Raw genomic sequence first — 20,626 nt, 5'->3', positions numbered from 1 at the left:
AAAAGGGATAGATGGCTAAGAAGAGGCATATTCAAAACAACTTGCACAATCGAAGGAAAAAATATGCACCCTTATAATAGATAGTGAAAGTTCTTGAAATTTTGTTTCTCAAAAACTGGTTGACAAACTTAAACTCAAATCAAAACCACTTGCTAAATCCTATAAGATCTCTTGGTTCAAAGAAGGGGGGTGAGGTTCCAATCACTAAAAAATGTACTGTTAATTTATCAATTGGGGGATCATTTAAAGATCAAGTTGTTTGTGATATTGTGCCTCTTGAAGTTTGCCATGTTTTGCTAGGACGATCTTGGCAGTACGACAACAAAACTGTTCACAATGGAGAGAAAAACACATATACTTTGATGCAAAATAATAAGGAGTTTACTCTTCATCCACAAAAAAATGTTTCGAATTCGCCCGATAAGAAAGACACAGTTGCCAAAATTACTTCTCTTGAACTGCTTTTAAATGCTAATAATTTGAAACATTTTGAAGTTACTTATTTGGTTTTGGAAAAAGAATCTGATACTATTGTTCATATTCCTAAAAAATGCAAGCTTTATTGGATGAGTTTTATGATATAACTCCTGATGATTTGCCAATTGGGTTGTCTCCTATGCGACAAATTTAACATCATATTGATTTAATACCTGTAGCTACTTTGCCCAATCTTCCTCATTATAGGATGAGTCCAACTGAGCATGCTGAACTTTTTAAACAAGTATTCGAATTGTTAAAAAAAGGGTTTGATTCTGGAAAGTTTGAGTCCCTATGCTGTGCCTGCTTTGCTAACTCCAAAAAAAAGATGAAATATAGAGGATGTGTGTGGATAGTAGGGCAATAAACAAAATTACCATTCAATATCGATTTCTAATTCCTAGAATGGATGACATGCTTGATTTGCTGAGTGATGCCTTTTGGTCTTTCAAATGCTCCGAGTACTTTTATGAGAACTATGAATCATGTTTTGAAACCTCTCATTGGAAAGTTTGTTATTTTAAAGAGATTGTTCATCTTCATGGTGTCCCTTGTAGGGATACTAGATTTTTAAGTCACTTTTGAAGAACTCTGTGGGCTAAGTTAGACACTTCTCTTCAATTTAGTATTACTTATCATCCTCAAACAGATGGGCAAACTGAAGTTGTCAATCGCAGTTTGGGAAATCTTTTGAGATGTCTTGCTGGTGAGAAACCTTTTCAATGGGATTTAATTCTACCTCAAGCTGAATTTGTATATAATAATTCTGTTAATAGAACTACTGGAAAAACTCCCTTTGAAATTTTATGTGGTCAGTATATTCCACATATTTTGGATATGAATGGTTTGTCTTTACCTAATAAAGTAAGTGCTGAAGATTTAGAATCTTTTGATCATATCAAATCAGTCTAACAGCAAGTTCTTGAAAAACTCCGTATAGCTAATGTCAAATACAAAGCTGCTGCAAATAAACATCGAAGAGATGTTGTTTTTAAAGAAGGTGACATGGTAATGGCTTACTTTCGTCACCAATGATTTTCGGTTGGTACTTTTGGTAAATTGAGCAAAAAAAAAATTCGGACCTTTTTGAATTATCCGAAAATTGGGCACAAATGCATACCTCTTGGATCTACCTATTACTGTTGAATCTTCTCCTATATTTAATGATTCTGACCTTTCTTTATATAAAGGAAATACAGGTGACTCTGTGGATGTTGAAACATTACCACTTTCCACTTCAACCTTGAATAAAGAATATCAAATAGAAGATGTTGTTGATGTGAAAATCACTAATACAAGTCATGGCGAATACAAGAAGTTTTTGGTCAAATGAAGTAATTGACCATTAACTGATTGCACCTGGATTGATGCTGCTGATTTAAAAATTCAAAATCTGGAGCTTTATGAAAGAACTACTGAAGCTTTCTCATTAGGAGATGAGATTCTCCCACCACGGGGGAATTGATGCATTTAAATTTTTGCATTATTTTTATTTTGAACAATATTAGTTATATTTTTTATTTTTTGTTTGTTTTTATGTTATCCAATGATGGTGGTAAATTCTATGATCATGGTAGGAATTGGTTTGGATTATGCTTACCTTGGGTTTGTTGGTTTTGGGGTCCATCATGTCCTTGGGGAAGTTGGCTGGTTTCGGGTGGGCCTTGGCTATTTTCGGTTTGAGCTTTAGTTGTTGAAATTCTAGTGGTGCCAACTCATTATTATCAAGTGAAGGTGTAGCTCATTATGAGATGATGTTTAGTTATGAAATTAAATGAGTAGGGAGTTAGATTTGGTGAGTGGAACTTGTTCTTTCACCTTCCTTTTGACTCTTGGGCTGCTGCAGTTTTTTCTGCTGGTTTTCTCTCCCATGGTTTACTGCTGCCTGTTTGGTTACTGTTGACCCCTCGGTTCTCTGCCCCCTTTACTGCTGTGACTTCCCCCCTTTTTAACAAGAAATTATCTCCTACTGGACCCGAGAATTGTCTCCTAATTTCCTGTGCTTGGCTGCTAGAATCGTGGCTTTCCCTTGTGGTTTGCTGTGCCGTTTGGAATTTCTGTACAAAAACAATTGGCTTTTCAACTCCCCATTTATGAGTGGAATTGAAGTATTTTTTTGGGCTGTTTAGTTCCCCTCTATTTCCTATATATATGAAATGCTTTGAGATGAAATGGGTTGGTGAATATTGAGAGCAAAATTGCTATAACCTGTGGGTTCTTCTTAAAATAGCTTGCGAGTTTTGTTCCATCTTCTTTCTCCTATAGGGAATACTTGCGAGTTCCTTCCCACCCTTCGTCTGAGCTTCTAACCTCTTTCTTCTCTACGCAAGTTACACTCCACCTGTATCTTTCTTCTAGTTCCGTTGGTAAAGTTTGTTGGCTGTTTTGGTGGATTTGTTGGCTGCTTTGGTGGCATTTGCTGGAGGAGTTTGGTAGGATGTTGGACCCCTTTGCAGTGGTGGACCCTTTGGTTTGCATATCTAAACATTATTTGAAATATATATATTCCTACAACCAATGCATGTGAGGAGTCCTCTTGTAGAATGTTCTGAGGATAGCGTTTGTTTGTTTTTAATTTGTTTCTTTTGCTAACTTTCTTTTGCTTTGGTTTGTTGGATGATCGCTTCTTCTCTATTTTGAATTTTAGTTGTTTATTTAGCCTATTTTGTTCTCCAAGTGGTATCTTAAATTTCTAAAAAGTGAGTCTTGATTTTCTTTGTTCTTTCCTTGTGTTTTTGTTTCAAGTTGCATACATCATCATTTCAGCCTAGGTTCTCTCGAACTCCTTCTCAGAATCATTACTTGCTTAAACACATATAAAAAAGGCCTATAATGTTGTTGTTATTATTGAAGCATGACACCTTAGATGAAGCTTTCTTGGTGATGTGTCATCGGCAAAGCCTATGACATGTCTAAGGTAATACAATTTTTATTATCATAGTCAATGTCTGATCCTGCTAAAGTAAATATTATTATGAGATGTTTATCATCCATCATTCATATAAATGTTATAAATACCAGATAAATGATTCAATTGTCTCATATAATAGAAAGGTAACCCCTAATAGAATATTCTGCCAATGATTATTAACTCTAATAAATGATGTACAAGCAAAATTATATCTGTTAAGTCTATACTAGTATACAAAATTATCACATCTCTAAAATAGTCATAATTTATTATCCTCAATCAATCAATAAAAAAAAAATTCAACAATCTATCATATTCATCAAATTAGATGTCCCATACAAACATGTTGTCATCAACTAGTTGATCTTTAAATAGTTGAATTAGTGAATTGGTGTTATCATACCCAATCTTCACTATTTTCTCTTTCTAAATGTAGTTATATGCTTCCCTATTAGAGAATACAATATTTTCTAAACCTCCAACTTCATCGGCCAGGTAGGTAAATGCATTAACGATTCTTATCTTTGCTTATGTCATTGATTTAAAAATTGATATTTTCTCATCACTAATATTTATAAATAATCTAAGTATATGTTGATCTTTCGGCCTAGCTAATTCGTGGTTGTGGCTCTCTGTACATTTCCGTACAATCCAAACTCTATATTCATCCACTTAAAATCTAATCATAGCACGACACCTCGTTAAGGTATTTGATTTTCGATATTTAGATTAGGAGTTTAAGTTAGTACCCTTATTAAATCCAGCTTTCGAATAGATAAAGTCCATGGTTCTTATTTTTCTTGAATTAGGCCAATAATTGTGATGTTCTTTGGGAATACTAAAACTAACATTATGAGCATAATGACAATACATATCCTATGCTTTCTTCTCATAATTATAAACACCCTATTCATAAGAGGAACATATTGAATCATATTGATATAGACATGGAAGTATACAAAAGTAACAATGTTACAGAGTAACGACACATATCGACATACATACGCAGTACACAACGATACACATCACTACACAGATACGGTAAACAATAATAATACATAGTAAAAGTACATAGCTATAATAAAATAGTAATAATACACAACAAATTATTTTTTTTATCTAAACTTGTACACATAATCAGACTTTGATCTAAGCTTGTGCAGAGAAATAAAACTTCGGAGGAGCATAAAAGATTTGAACAATACACCCTAAACCATTAAAAACTATAAGTTATCAAATGAAAAATAGTAAAACCTTTTCGAAGTTTAAAATTTACCAATAATATCATCGACTGTATCTCCGCTTGTTCACTATAGTATGTTTTTTCTGGACGTTTTGCGTAACGCTTTCCATCTCCTCGAATAATTTGACGTCCTCCAAACTAGTTTCCATCTTCATAAACTCATTTTCTCTTTTGCTTATGAGCTTTCCGAGAAATCTTCTAAACATCTTATGAGAAATCTAGCCTCAGGTGGCAACAATAATTATAAACCCTATATATTAGCACTTTATGCGCATTTCATGTTGTTGCAAAACTTAAAATTTCGCTTATGGACCGAGTCGGATCATCAGATCACGCAATAAATTAGAAAAGACACAAAACATATTATAGTTTTATTGGGTCAGGTCGTCGGGTTGCCACGTTACAACATAATATGGTATTGGAGTTCGGACATAAAGCTACATCCGGAGACCACACCAAAATAATTTCTCCACCGTCACACCCCTTGTGCGATCTCCATTTGCTCCTCTTCTCTAACAAAAAATTATTACGTGTGGAATCCAAATGAAAAGAACAGCTTGAATTTGCTAAGTATTTACTGAATACTTATTGAGTATTCAGCAACAAATATTGAAAAGTAGTTGGTAAATACTCACAAGTGAATATTGAGTCTGCACGGTTCTAATTTCCCCCTCCCACCATCCAAACCCTAGCAGCTGATCCTTTTCATTTGGAACGGCGACTAATCGTGAGGATTTCCAGAAGATTCACACAGGCATGTTTCTCCTCGTCTTCCTCCACCCATTCCCTTTTCCATTTCCCCCTTAGCTCCAACCCTCCACCAATTTTTAGATCACATATCGGTAACCAAGTACTTTACATCCGCCCAAGCCCCTCGGGACCTCTGGTCGTATGTAAATTGCAGCTCGCGATCCTGCATTCTACTGAACCTTCGAGCTCCATTTTGGGCTGGATTTGTTTCTGGCTACGGAGCAGAGCGCGAGACGCTTTTGTATTTATGCTCAGTGCTTCTGTTCTCTTATTATCTGCCTCAACTAAGAAGGATCATCTCACTCGTTTGCATTTTTGCTTATACCGGTTTTTCCTTATAGAGAGCCTTGAGAGAAGTGGGACAAAGTTATAGAGTCAAATGGGGCGTAGGATACTAAACGATGCGTTAAGGACTATCGTGAATGCGGAGAGAAGAGGAAAGGCCACTGCAAACCTTCAACCCATTTCCACAGTGATGGCTTCCTTCCTTGGCATAATGAAAACAAGAGGTAAAATTTTTCCGTTTTTCTGCTGGCTTCTATACTCAGATAGTCAGATTATTGGGTGAATGGGTCATGTAAAGATACAATTTTAATTCACTTGGACTTGTTTTCTGGGTATATTTTTTACTCTTAATCCGAAGAATTTGTTAATCCTGTTCAGTGGCACCAAATAGTGTAAAGTTAGCTCATTATTTATACTTTCTGCTTTCATTAGGATTATTAGAAGCATTTACGCTGAGTGATGTTATTACTTTTTGCTTCATGGTTACTTAATACATTTGTTCCCCTGTCACTCTCATGATTATATGAATTTTTAGCTGTTTTTAGGCATTTGAGTTTTAATTTTTGCTAGGTTGAACTTGTAAAACATCATAAAACGATTATTATTATTTTTTATTTTATATTAGGTTGTTGTGGGTGTTGCTTTGCCTTGGTGATTTATTAATACCTCGAAGCTCCGACATATTATAAAAATGGGTGGTTCAATGGGTAAGCTTGTAGAGTTTTTTCTGAAACTTAATTCATAAGTTTAGTATCTAAACTTTACAAGAAAATACCATTATTGCCATTTGGCCCAGGAGCACACCTAAGAGGAGTGAGAGTGAGGGGTTCAGTTAAAATAGCAAGATTGGGAATAACCAAATGAAGCATGAGATACCCAAATGTAAGAATAGAGAAGTAAAAACGAAATAAAACAAACACCATGAGGATTTATAGTGTTTTGACTCGACTACTTTTTAATGAACCCTATTTCTAATCCTCAAGCTTTCTCTAGGAGTTTTGATGACCCTTTTTCACCTCTTGTGAAGACAAATCTTTGTACCTCTTTTTTGACTTAGAGGGTAAATTATGATGTTTTTCTTAGTATGAAAATCATTCTTTACAAGAGGAACTAAAAGTGAATAAAATGCTAGAAACCCTATCTCAAATACAAAAAAATAGAGAAAATGTTACAATGAGGAGCTTCCATACATTAGATTTTCCAAGTCAAAAGCACTATTCAACTTTGCAAGAAAATTAAAAAAAAAATGTACAATGTAGAAGACAACATAAGCAACAACAATTTCACTTATGGAACTTTTCTTCCGAGTAGTCAACAAGATAACTATTTCACTTTAAGAAAGTGTGCAAATTAAGAACTTGAGTGGCTACACTAGGTCTTAGTGAGAGGGAAACAATTAAGCAACAAAGAACTTGGGATATTGTATGTTTCTAAAGAGTAAGTTTCCTTTAGCATGGTTGGGTTTTATTAATAGCTAGGGGGGTCTTAAGATGGCCATCCAAATTTAGAGGAAAAGTGACTAGTATAATTTGAAAATATAAGGTATAATAATGGAATCATGCAAGAGATTATCTAATAAGATTTTATGCAAGTCCCACTTGATAAGTCTTTAGAAGTTTCCTAAGCCATTGCAAGATTGTACGAAACATATTATGGTAAAAATGAAGAAGATGATCACGGAAACAATTGTTGTCAAGTACATTTAAAGCATAAGCATAACAAAGGTGTGAATTGCATAAATTCTAAAAATCATTATTAGTGTTTAAAGTTTTGATTGAGGTAAAAAATTGAACATTTATTTCTTGATAAAAAATTTGAAATACTTGAATTACTTACGGGCCATATTTGAGTAAGTAAACCCAAGTTTCCATTGAAAAAATTATTAATGAATGTGAAAAAATAGCATAATCCTTGATGAATAATGTCATGACTAATATCTCAAATGTTTGAGTGAACTAACGTTAAGGGAAGAGGGCAACAACTTGTGGTAGAAGACAAAAGACACATAGTGCTGTTGGCCCAAGTCACATGCATATCATGTCACTTCTTTTCATTGGTAGTAAACTCTACCAACTTTAAGTGAGGGTAGGCGGAACATTTGTTCTCATAGTAAACTTTACCAACTTTAACACCTTCATCAATTGTCTTGTTCCAGTTGAGATCCTGAAAGACAACGAGGGATATAGAAATTTACACAACAATTACGAGTCTTTGTAATTCATGGAATAGAGAATTAATTGATAGAAATTTGTGGGATATGTAAAAGTGTAAAACATGTGAGAGAGATGTCTGAGATTGTTGAAGTAGTGATTATTGCCTTCTTGATAGGTAACAGATTCAAAGTACAAGGCTATATAGTAGGCAATGTTGGATATGTTGTAAAATTATGTTGTGTAAGAACTCGAAAAATGAAATGCGTAGAAGTTAATTAAAAAAAAAATGAATTTCTGTTTGAACTGTAGTGCAGCGGCGTTGTACCTTTTAGCGCCAAGGAGCTTGGGTCTAGAGCACAATGGCGCTAAAAATTACCGCTGCAACGCCGGAGTCTCTGTTTTATAGTAATTTTAGATTTGACATGCAATGCTGGTTCAACTTTTATCATAGAAGCTATAACCCTTAAAACAGTGCTTTATGTAACCAATCTTGAGTGCAATTTGATTTCCATCGGTAAATTGACTTGTGATCGTAATTGCTTAAATTTTTTTTTCCAATAATGTATATATTTTCCTGTAACTAGATTCGGAGAAGAAGATTAACAGTGCTGAGATGTGTTCTAGGTTATATTACATCAAGACACCCAAATTCATACAAACCTTGATTGCTGCTCTTAAGAATCCTCCTAAGAATCATTTTATTGTAAGTTAGCTTGTTGATAATCATTCTAGAGTCAGTCAAGATAGAGAGATTATCATGTGGCATTATAGGTTAGGTCATCCAAATTTCATGTACCTTGAAAAGCTTTTTACCCATTTATTTATTAATAAAAATTCAAGTATGTTCAAATGTGAAACTTGCCAATTGGCTAAATATACCAAATCATCTTACTTAGTTGTTCCTTACCAACCTTCTTAACCCTTTGCCTTGATCCATAGTGATATTTTGGGACCTTCAAGGGTTAAAAATATAAGTGGAGCAAGTTGGTTTGTGATATTTATTGATGATATTACTAGACTCATTTTGCTTTATTTAATGAAGAAAAAAATATAAAGTTGAAAGGATATTCAATTCATTTCAACCGACGATTCAAAACCAGTTTGATACAAAAAATTCAAATCTTAAAATCAGATAATGGGAGAGAATACTTTCATTCTATCACGTGAGAATACCTATCAAGCCAATGGATAATCAAGTGAGTTCATGTGCGTATACGCCTCAACAAAATGGGGTAGCTGATGCAATAAAAAAGATTGCCAAAACACATAAAAACTAGGAAATAGAAGGCCATCGGGCGGCCAGGAACAGCAGCCGAAGGGGCCACAAAAGGGGATAGGAACGGGCACTCACAGGGACCTGAACAAGCAGCTAGGGGAGAAGAACCAGCCACGGGATAGGAGCCAGGCACATCAACCAAAAGGCCACAGAGTGGGGGAGGGGAAAAGGCAGCCACGGGGAGAGGAAAAGGTCATGGGACAGGAGCCAGAGGAGAAACCGAAAAGGCCAAACACTGGGCCACTGGGGGGATGAACCGCCCCCCCTTGCCTACATCATATTCTTCCCCGGTTGAAAATGTTCATTTCCTGATGAGGATGCTTTAGATTTATCCCGACGAGACGAAAGAACAGAATTCAATTCTTGAATCTTGGCCGCATACTTCTTCAAAATAATTTATCTTTCTTACTTGAATTGGTCTTGCAGACGTTTCTTTTTTTTTTTTTCACGTAATTTTCCGTACATACATGCATTTTCATTTGAAGCTTGTATGTTTCATTTTGTAGTGGATTAGTAAAATCTCCTTGTGATGGAATCCATCTGTCCAGAGGGATTTGGAATTCAGTATCTTCAGGCTGATTTTCACCCACCACTGGCTTCATGGTTTTCCATTGGAATTAGGAAATCAAACTTAAAAAAAGACACAAACAACCTAGGAATATACTAACCTAGGCTCTAATACCAAATTTGATGCAATAAAAAAGATTGCCAAAACACTTTAAAACTAGGACATTCTTACAAATTACATAAAAGCTAGATCTTCTTCCAAAATAACCGCAAAATATCAAAATACAAATGATAATGACAAACAACACGTTTATTCCTTAGAATGACAAACACTTACAACTTATGCGACAAACAACAAACTTAATAGAACATAAAAATACTCCTAAAACTGCTTCCATTCTTTGAATTAGAAGAAAGATACATATGGCATGGAACTTGCAGAGAGAAGAAAGAGATAAGAAGCCCGCGACGAAATCGAAGAGAGGACAAGCTCGCAAGCTTTCCCAAGAAGAAGAGAAATGAACAAGCTCGCAAGCTCTTCCAAGAAGAAAACCCTTAGGTTTTTTTGGCTCCAAAAATTATTTCATAAATTCCTTTTTTTATTCTCAAAACACCACATATATATAGGAGAAAAAGGGCAGCCAAACAGTCCAAAATACCACCAGTCGAACCACTCAAAATAAGAGAAATAGAAAGCCAACAGGCGGCCAGGAACAACATCTGAAGGGGCCACAAAAGGGGATAGGAACGACCACTCATAGGGATTAAAACAGGCAGCCAGGGGAGAACAACCAGCCACGGGACAGGAGCTAGGCGCAACAACCGAAAAGCCACAGAGAGGGGGAGGGGAAAAGGCAGCCACGGGGAGAGGAGAAGGCCACGGGTCAGGAGCCAGAGGAGAAACCGAAAAGGCCAAACATAGGGGGGATGACCCCCCTACCACCCCCACCTGCCTACATCAGTAGACGAGAGGAAAAATAGGGAACTCCTAGAAGTCGCCAAACCTATTATGCTATTTATAAAAAGTATCAAAATATCTATGGGGAGAAGCCATTCTTACTGCTGTGTACCTAATAAATAGATTGCATACTCGGATATTAAAATTTGAAACACCTAGACAAACTCTACTCAATGCCTATCCTCATGCTTGATTCATGTTATCAAACCTTTTCTATAAAGTTTTTGGGTGCTCTGCCTTTGTTCATATCTATTCACAAGATATAAGCAAGCTTGACCCAAGATAAAAAAAGCTATGTCTTTATTGGCTATTCCCCGACAAAAGAGGTTACAAATGCTTTTGCCATATTTCTAGAAAAATATTTGAAACCATGGATGTTACCTTATTTGAAAACAACCCATACTTCAATAGTTTTGAAATTCAGGGAGAGAGTGAAGGAGAATTTCAAACTTGGGAGTAGATTTACTTATCATACACCAAACAAAGTCCAGTCAAAATCAACAAATATCACTAGAAATTCAAACCACAAGTATTTCCCAAGGTATATCTCATATATCTCAAACTCCATCTTTAAACCTATTACCTCCACCCATAAGTCCTAATCAATCCTTGCAAAGAATATCAATTAAGAAACATCAATATGTATACTCAAGAAAAAGAAAGAAAAACCAGCATATGCCGAGCAGTGAGACACATCTTGCACCTGTCAACTCTACTTCAATGGATCCATAAACTGTAGAAATTCATACAGAGGAGAAAAATGCGGAAGTTCAACAAGAGATAGAGCCATCAAATGGCCAAAAAGAATCATGCATCAAGCATCCAATCTAAAACTCTCTCATATAGGAGATTATCAGACACTTATCAAGTATTCCTTTCTAAGTTGGATAATGTACATATTCCGACCAATATTTAGGAAGCTTTGAATCACCCAGGATGGAGACAGACTGTTAAAGAAGAAATTATGACCTTGAAAAAAAATAAAACATGGGTGATTATGAATCTCACACTAGGAAAGAATGTTGTGACTTGCAAATGAGTGTTCACGGTAAAGCATAAGGTCTATGGTAGTGTTGAGAGGTTGAAAGCTAGACTGGTTGCAAGAGACTATCAGGAAACTTTTGCTCCTGTTGCAAAGCTCAATGCCATTAGAATTCTTCTTTCCTTAACAATAAATTTAAATTGATCCCTACATCAACTAAATATCAAGAATGCATTCTTGAATGAGAACCTAAAAGAGGTTTGCATGAAGATTCCAATGGGGATTCATAAGTCTATGGAAGGGATAAAATGTGTAAACTATTGAAATTTTTGTATGGATTAAAGCAATCTTCAAGAGTATGTTTTGGAAGATTCTCAAAGTATGTAAAAGACCATAATATTAAACAATGCTAGACAAATCATACCTTGTTTGTGAAATAGTCAGAAAGAGACAAGATAATAATACTGATTGTATATGTGGATGACATCATCCTTATTGGAAATGATATAGAGGAAATAATGAAGATCAAGCAGGCTTTGTCTAAGGAGTTTGAAGTTAAAGATCTAGGATCACTTATATACTTTCTTGGTATGGAGGTAGCTCGATCAGTAAATGTATATTTATTTCCTAACACAAGTATACCTTAGACCTACTGAAGGAGATCAACATGCTAGGGTGCAGACCAACCAATACACCTATGGATCCTAAGAAGAAAATTGGGATAGAAAAGGAGGGGATTCCAATAGATAAAGGATGATATCAACGTCTTGTAGGAAAGCTTATATATCTCTCCCACACCCGTCCATATATTGGGTTTGCTGTGAGTATCTTTGAGTATGGTAAGTCAATATATGAGTACTCCTATTAAGGAGCACATGGAGGCAATATATCAAATCTTGAGATATCTCAAGAACACTCTGGGAAAGGGGCTATTATTCAAGAAAAATGAAGATAGAAAATAGATCCTTTATTTTGATTCTGATTGGGCAGGAAGCCCGGTCGACACTCAATTGACCACAAGATATTGTTCATTTGTGTGGGGGGAACCTAGTGACATGGAGGAGAAATAAACAATCTGTTGTTTCCAGTGGCAGTGCAGAATCTGAAATGAGAGCATTAACAATTATTATTTGTAAAGGTATTTGGATCATATAAGTATTGATTGAATTGGGAATAAAGATTGAAGACACGATAAAGTTGAAATGTGACAATCAATCCGCAATTAGTATGGCCAAGAATCCCGTACATCACGACAGAACAAACATGTTACTATTGATAGACAATTTATGTCTGAGAAAATAGAGAACTAAAAACTGAAGTAGTATATTTCCCAACTCATGAATAACTTGTCGATGTTCTAACAAAGGCACTACCGGGCTCTTTACTTGATAAGTTTGTTTGCAAGTTAGGATTGTACAATTTGTACACCCCAACTTGAGGGGGAGTGTTGAATCATGCAACCAAGGGGAGGCCATGTCAGCAATCTGCAGGCAGCAATACGAGGGTTGCACTTGAAGATCCGTGGCCAGCAATTCGAGGGCCATAGTTGGAGATCCGTGGGCAACAATTCAAGGGTTGCAGTTGGAGATCCGTGGGCAGTAATCCGAGGGCTGCAGTTGGAGATCCGTGGGATATGATTATTATAATTAATTATATTAATTGTCTTTCTTTTTTATGTTTGTTCTCCTAGAATGTATGCATATGCAATGATTCCAATGAATTGTGTATAATTTGATTTTCCCTCTAAACAATCTCTTCAAGAGTAATCATTTTGATTTGGTTAGACCCATTTCTTACACAAATGAACCTAAGATAAAATTCATGACCAATCAGCTCTTTAGGCGAGTGCTTGGACTAACATAATTTAGTTTTAATTGGTACGTGTGGTCTACAAAATAGTTCATCTGAGCTTTTGTTGAGGAGACCTAGCTTACATATGGTCTAATGTTCATCCATAAATGATATGGGCTTTCAACATGCCACATCTTTGATAAATTTTTATTTTCATAGTACTAACCAAGTTGCCACCGTGCTCATATTTGCAGCTACATATTTATGCATCTCCTTTTGCAGGATATATCAAAGATTTCCAAGTCTATGATCCACATAGAGTCGGTAGAATTACTGTAGAATTGCTAGGAAGAATTAAAGATTGCAAGGCTTTGACATATAGACATGATATCAAAGCCAAGGAAATTGAAGAATATCGAGTCCGTACTCTTCCAACACGCCAGGTTTGCTCTTACACATAGTCAGTTTTCAGTTTCTACATGCTAAATTGCTTTGCATGATTGAACTTGCTTCTACATTATTATTGGCCTGTGTTCTGAAAATTTAGAAATAGCTTCTTTCATTTGCGGATTGTTGTCGTGTTAGATCTATGTTCTCAATGATTACTTAGAAACTATCTGATGCAACCTCATGAATTGCTGATTGCTTTGTACTACATGATTTTTCTGTTTTCTTTCTTTTTATTTTATTTGAATGACATGGCTTTGAGGGTTGGTGTAGCATAGGGATGTAATCGACTAAGTTGATCTCAAGTTAAACTTGACTAGTTGACTTGTGTTTGACTCAATATGGTTAGTATGTAGCTTGACCACAAGCTTGAGCTTGAGCTTAAGCTTCAGTCAAGCTTGATAATTAGCTTCAAGCTTGCCTCGATTAAGCTCTTTGTAAGTTTGAGCTCGACTCAATATATTGAGCTTGATTAATAGCTTGGCTTGGTCAACCGTTAATGATATGGTTTAGACAATTTATAAATTACTTAAATAAAGGTAAACTAGAATTTCAATGTGTTTGTTTTATCAAAATATTCTTAATGAGCTGGTTCAACTAGTCATCTAGTAGAGTCTATTTGAGCTTAAATTTGAGTTTGTATATAATGCATGCTTCCATGCTTGAACATGAGCTCGTGAATTGTAAAGATGCACTCATGAGCTAATAAATGGTCGATCTCAGTCTAGCTTATATGACTTTCTAAAATCTTGCTATGCTTATAGTATGTACTCATTTCTAGGAGGATGAGACCGGATAGCGATGAAATTTGAAAGGGGGAGAGAAAGGATTTCATTTGAAATGAGGGAGAAAGCTTATGCAGTAATGATTTGATGTGATAGGCTGCAAGATTCTAGAATTTTACTAGATAGAATATCTCAGCATAATGTATATTATTGGACAAAGAAGTCTCTCATTGGAAACTCTACAAACGGACAGGCATGGAGAGACCTTCATTTCAACATTCGGTTCTCTCTGATTTTTTAAATTTCCTTTACACAAACAAGAGAATCTCATTCTATGAAAATCATGAAATATAGAGAGTGTTTTCTTTTAAAATGAAGTTCTTTCGAAAATTGAATGCTTTTTATTGTAAATATTATAGATATTGGAAATAGTGTATGAAAGAAACATGGGCGAAGTCATTTCTTTAAAACAAAAAAAAAGTTTTTTATCAATTAAAATAGGAACGAGGAATGGGATGAAAATGAGGTGGTTGCAATTTTTTGGAAAAGAAAAGGCTAAGGGAGAAGGGTAGAGTATTGTACATGTAACATAACTGTTGGAGGAAGGGTAGAGAAAAACACGTTGCTTGAATGATGTTGGTGGAGGAAACTGGGATGAGATGATGACAAGGAATACATTGAAAATTGATTTTGTTTATCGATATGAGATATGAGATATGAGAGTGAGAGTAGGGGTGAATTTTTGAGTTAGGTTAGTACCTTAGAAAATTTACAAGCAGATCTATAATTTGCTTTCTTTTTATTGTGCATTTGGTTTAACTTTAAATAAGTATTGTTCTAAAATAAGAACAATACTTTGTCTTTTATTGTCAAACAATGCCAATAATGATAGAATCCAAGCATTAGTTCTGGTAACACATACATTTTAAAGCTCGCCTTTCTAATGACTTCAGCATCAACGTTTGTGTTCAATTTGCGAGTGTTTTGACTAATCTAGTTTATATTTTTTTAGTTTTTCAAAAAATAGCAATGATGTATGCTCTTCGTAAAATTCTTGATATCAACAGAGTAAAATTCTATTTTATAACTAACAGAATTAATGAGAACTTCCAAAATTGCTTGGTTAATGGATTTATGATAAACACATTTAGATCTTAATACTAAGAACTTCAACAATTAAATAAGAAATGAACTTTCAAAATGCTGGATTAATGAATTTATGATAGACCTATGTACTAAAGTTTTAGTTAATTATAAGACATGTATTAAATGATAGTTTTTGGTGATTGATGAATACAATAATCAAGCTGTCAACATCATTGGGTAATTAGAGGATTATTGCAGCCCAACTTTAAGATGATTTGATATCTAATGAAGTGGCGTCATGATGCCAATATTTACTTCTTGACGTTCACGTTGGTTGTGGTTGTGTATGAATTTATTAGACAGCCTCTATCACTTTCTAGCGCTACGATGAAGCCTTTTTTTGCGCTATTGATGTAGTTGAGATCATAGATTAACCACTTAAGAGAAGAAACGATGGAAAGGCAAAGCAATATCTTAGAATGAAATCAATGACATTATGGGTGAATGAACCAAAGTTTAATCGTCAGTCATACAAATCATATTCTTTTTCTATAGATAATTTGGGATGCATTTAAGCCACAGACATCTTTAATGTCTTCTCTGGCTTCATCTAGTTGTGTATTAATAAAACCTGATAGTTGTCAAAACCACTTACTTAGATGCCAAAATTTGACTTCTTTAAGTATCTTCCTACTCCAACTGCAAGGAAAAATAGTCATGGTCAAAAATTATATATTACTATTGAGAAGTTTTATAAAAATATAAATATGTATCTGAATATGAAAAGTATGTACATTCCAAGTTGCACATTATAACATTGAGCACTTCAATATATTAGAATTAACTGAGAAGTTTGGTTTTATTTCTAATAATAACAAATAGTACTGATAAATTAAAAAGCTAATGAAGAGTTTGAAGTTTTAAAGATGCTACAAATGATAGATGTATAAATGTTCATGCACGTGCATATTAAAAAATATCCATTTAATGCCTCAAGCAATTATACATAATGCCAACTTGATTGATTAGTCTTATCGGTTGGGACTCGAGTCCAATCTTAATACTCTCATTCAATCCAAGGGTCTTGATAAGACTCGCCAAGGGTTGCCTTGTCCACGATGCAAGGTCATAAGACCCGTATTTAAACGTCATTCTAAATTTAGGATAATGATGAAGTGTTCTTAAACTTAGGGTGATAAATTTTGGCCCTTTTGATATTTTTTGACATATGAAACTATCAAAAATACTCTTATTAAAGCTTAAAATGACTGAACAAAGCAAGTAATTAGATACAAGCGCTAATCCAATTTACATTTAGGCCTTCTAGTGGATGTGAGTTCCCACCCAATTTATATCCAGACCAACCAACTGCATGTAAGACCCACCAATATTAGTCTAGATCCCATTGCTAACTAGCCCATTAAATTAATTATAATTAAAACTATAAGAAGCCAGCCAAACATTCATGTAGGTGTTGTTTGTGTTTGCTCAGAAAAAATAGGCGTGAACTTTGCTCTCATAAGCTTAAGGTCCTTATTTTCTCAAGGTAGATTGGATTTTAAATTAATCAGATTTCCCCTGAAAGTAGTGTCGGAGTTTATTTAGATCTGGGTCCTACTTAAGAGCGCAAGCCCTCATAGTTAATTACCCCTTCTAAGTTCTAACGCGTAGAAGAGTACTCTCAATTAATGATGAAATTATATTTAGTATGTGCATGAAGTGCATATGTGTGTGAATGTTCTAAATCCTGGTTGTGGGTGATGAAGGTAGACCTGATCAAGATCCTATGATTCTATCATCCCCGGAATTCTCTAGGGTTTAGTCTACCAATACTAATGACTATTAATTGTAGTGTCTAGGGAATCTGATTAGAAGTCATGAGTTGCCTCCTCTCAGGGATACCGAGTAGATTGAGGTGGATATATATATATATATATATATGAAGATTTCTTGTGCAGTTTCCTTTATTTTTATTTTTCAAGGATTGGTGTGGGCTTCCAACCAACCTCACTGTTTAAAATCCTACTTAGTTTCCCTTTGGGGTCATACTTCTTTTGAGATTTCTCTTTAAAATCAATAAATAAAATATAACCTCTCAATTAGGTATTGATAAATAGATTTTATAATCAATACAATTTTGATGCTATTTCTGTTTTATAAAAATTAATTGACCCCGAATTTCGATGTACTTTTCTTGTATATAACTGATGACCTTGTATCTTTTCGAGCTAACTTTGTGTTAAATCAAACCACTACAGAAAGTAAAATAAAATAATTGAGAAATATATAGGCAACTGGAACTTCTTTTGTACTTAGCCAGAAACACGTCAACAAACCATGAATGCAAAGTATGGCTAAAAAAAAGCTCTTGGAGCTGTTTATATCCTAAATAATTTCACTGTTTATGTGCTTATTTTCATTCTCGATTTTACCTTCTGTCCCTGCAGTGGGGTTATGTTGTCATCAGAACTCCTAATGGCATATTTGATCATGAGGAAGCCATTAGGCAAAATGTTGGTGGTCAAGTACTGGGTTTCTTTCACTAATGCAATTAAATGAAACCTTCAAAAGAAAATTTTTCTTTTTTCTTGCCACTTTCTAGTTGTCTTTTGAAAGTTCTAATCTTCTTAGTACCTCTTTGAAAGTTTGTTTGTTCTTGTTCAAATAATATTCTGTAAGATTTGAAATCAGATAAGATTTTGTCGCTTCTTTTAAGGTATTGTGTGGTTGTATGGTCCCACTTGATAGTGTTTTTCATGTGCTTTTCTGTGTGGGACTAAAGTGAGAGTATGTAGGCATTCTTTCTATATTACTTTGGTGTATTTACTATTTACTGTAGCATATCATGTTTGGTCAAGCTGAAGCTTATTTTTTATGGTTTGGTAGTATATATTCCAGGCAAATAATTTAAGGGTTTCAGATTTTTCAATTTGTACAGATTGTTAATAGACCATTAGTATTTGAGATTATCAACTTTTTCTTTCTGAAAAGATCGTTATTTGAGTTATAACCAATTAAAGTGTATGCTGATGAGATTTCCTGTATCTGAAACAGATTAAGTACATGGTTATGAGATTTCATACTTCAGATTTCAATGAATTTTTATATTAAAAAGCTATGGTAGAAAGCATAACCAAATGAAGCTTATGATTTCATTCAGGATGGTTTTTTACCACTACTTTTTTGCTGCTTTAAAAATTTTTTTTTTTTCTAGAAAGCTGTCTCAAATAAAGCCTAAGTCTTTGTTTGAGATGACTTTCTTATTGCTTTTTAAAATAGATTTTTAGTATAAAACTTTTTAAAACTAGAAATTTTTGTACTAAAAATCCCCTTCAAAAAGAAATAAGAAAATCACCCCAAACGAAGCTTAAATAACAATAACTCTTTATTTCATACTAATTGTTAGATCATCTCCTAAGTTGTTTCTTTGTATTTTTGTTTTATAAGCCTATGTTGTGTTATATGTGAGAAAATGATCAAAAATAGTGTATTAATTCCTAATGAAAGATCAAAATGATTTCCAATTATATTAAATGATCATTTTGGTCTTTTAAATCTTTAAAGAATAATCAAAATAGTACTACCATTGAATTATTTTGGTTCCTTTTTAAGGAGTTTAAGGGATTAAAAAAAATCCTTTGATATAATTAGCGGCCATTTTGATCGTTCGTAAGGAGTTAAGGGGTCATTTTGATCATTTTCTCTATTAAATGTTGATTCAGATAAGTTCATTGATCTCAAGGTTGTATTATAGTTTTCCTTTGTATTGTTTCTATTGTGCTTCGGTTGTTATATAGTTAAGCTTCATCCAAATACACACACAACACATATGCGAGACTCAACTCAGACCCTCTTAGTTGGGAGTCAATCTCTCAAACAACAAACTAAGGAGAGCTGAGTATAAAAATAGTTTCAATGACTCTTTATCATTGATTCAAAGCTTTTGAATTTGCATTGAGATTATTGTAATTCAGGATACTATGTATAGTATTAAACTAAATATAAATTCAAGAATGTGAAAGTGTTAATGCATTTTGCAGTAAAATATCATTACAATTTTCCTCTTATAATTACATTGACAATGTCATCATCAAGATTTCGACGGCATTTTTATCGGAGTTAAATGATAATTTGACTCTTAATAAAACCAAATGGAGAAAAAAGATTCATGTAGTCATCCCACCAAGTGCGATAAATGTTTGATGTTGTTGTTGACTTTTAAATTATAAAATATATTATTTAATTGTATAATATTATAAGTAGATCTAAAATTGAATACATGGAGTATGGTTTTAGTAGTAATAGTTCTAGTTGGGGGTTTGTGACTTTGAGTGATCAAGTCATTAAGAAGAGTACACGTTTTATATATATTGGGTATATTGTTCAGAGCGATGGTGAATTAGATGAGGATATTATTAGTGTAATTCAAGTTTGATTGATGAAGTGGAGGAATGTATAGGGCTTGTTGTGTGATAGAAAAGTATCATTCAAATTTAAGGGAAATTTATATAAGATGGTTGTTAGACCTGCAGTATTTTATGGCTCAAATGTTGGCCATTAAAAGAGAATCATAATATTAAGTGTTGCAGAGATGAGGATGCTCAGGTGGATGAGTACTTTGCTCTTAGAGACATGATACAAAATGAGCATATACATGAGAAGGTTGGAGTAGCTCCAGTAGTACATAAGATTATAGAGAGTCGCCTTAGATGGTTTGGTCACTTAAAACGATAGTATTCTCATGGATAAATTATTCCATGCGGAGTCCGGAAGGAAAGAATTGCTCGTATATATGAGTGTAAACAGTATGTACAAATTTGTACATATTGTGTTTCAACTTCTTGTGCACATTTTTTGTACATAGTGTGTACACTTATAGTCCGAACAGTTTTTCCCGTCTGTACTCCCCACAGAATAATTTCTCCTTCTGATGACTCAGTTAGGAGAGTAGATATTTTAGATTTAATCTATGTTAAGAAAGGTAGAGGTAGACCTAAAAAGACTTGGTTAGAAAATATTAAAAATGACATTTCTT

General features: G+C 34.3%; 1 protein-coding gene across 2 annotated transcripts; it reads left to right on the top strand.

Annotated features, from left to right (window-relative positions):
- The first annotated feature begins 5,262 nt into the window (after window positions 1-5,262).
- Window positions 5,263-18,520, top strand: LOC110101675 (40S ribosomal protein S15a-5). 2 transcript variants are annotated; one of them, XM_020829671.2, is made up of 4 exons: window positions 5,263-5,385; window positions 5,723-5,890; window positions 13,616-13,776; window positions 18,039-18,520. In XM_020829671.2, exons 2-4 carry the CDS (start codon window positions 5,761-5,763, stop codon window positions 18,135-18,137), a joined length of 390 nt encoding a protein of 129 aa, XP_020685330.1. In that variant the 5' UTR covers window positions 5,263-5,385; window positions 5,723-5,760; the 3' UTR covers window positions 18,138-18,520. The 2 variants fall into 2 exon arrangements, with proteins under 2 accessions (XP_020685330.1, XP_020685331.1); XM_020829672.2 differs by lacking the exon at window positions 5,263-5,385 and adding an exon at window positions 5,397-5,622.
- Window positions 18,521-20,626: the final 2,106 nt, after the last annotated feature.

The sequence above is a fragment of the Dendrobium catenatum genome, unplaced genomic scaffold (genome assembly GCF_001605985.2).
Source record: "Dendrobium catenatum unplaced genomic scaffold, ASM160598v2 fragScaff_scaffold_772, whole genome shotgun sequence".
NCBI lineage: Eukaryota > Viridiplantae > Streptophyta > Magnoliopsida > Asparagales > Orchidaceae > Dendrobium > Dendrobium catenatum.
This window is presented reverse-complemented; position numbering and strand designations above follow the sequence as displayed.

Coding starts and splice junctions, on each gene's coding strand:
- LOC110101675 (XM_020829671.2), top strand. CDS start 5,761: ATGGGGCGTAGGATACTAAACGATGCGTTAAGGACTATCGTGAATGCG. Junction 5,891..13,615: donor TGGCATAATGAAAACAAGAG/GTAAAATTTTTC, acceptor CTCCTTTTGCAG/GATATATCAAAGATTTCCAA. Junction 13,777..18,038: donor GTACTCTTCCAACACGCCAG/GTTTGCTCTTAC, acceptor CTGTCCCTGCAG/TGGGGTTATGTTGTCATCAG.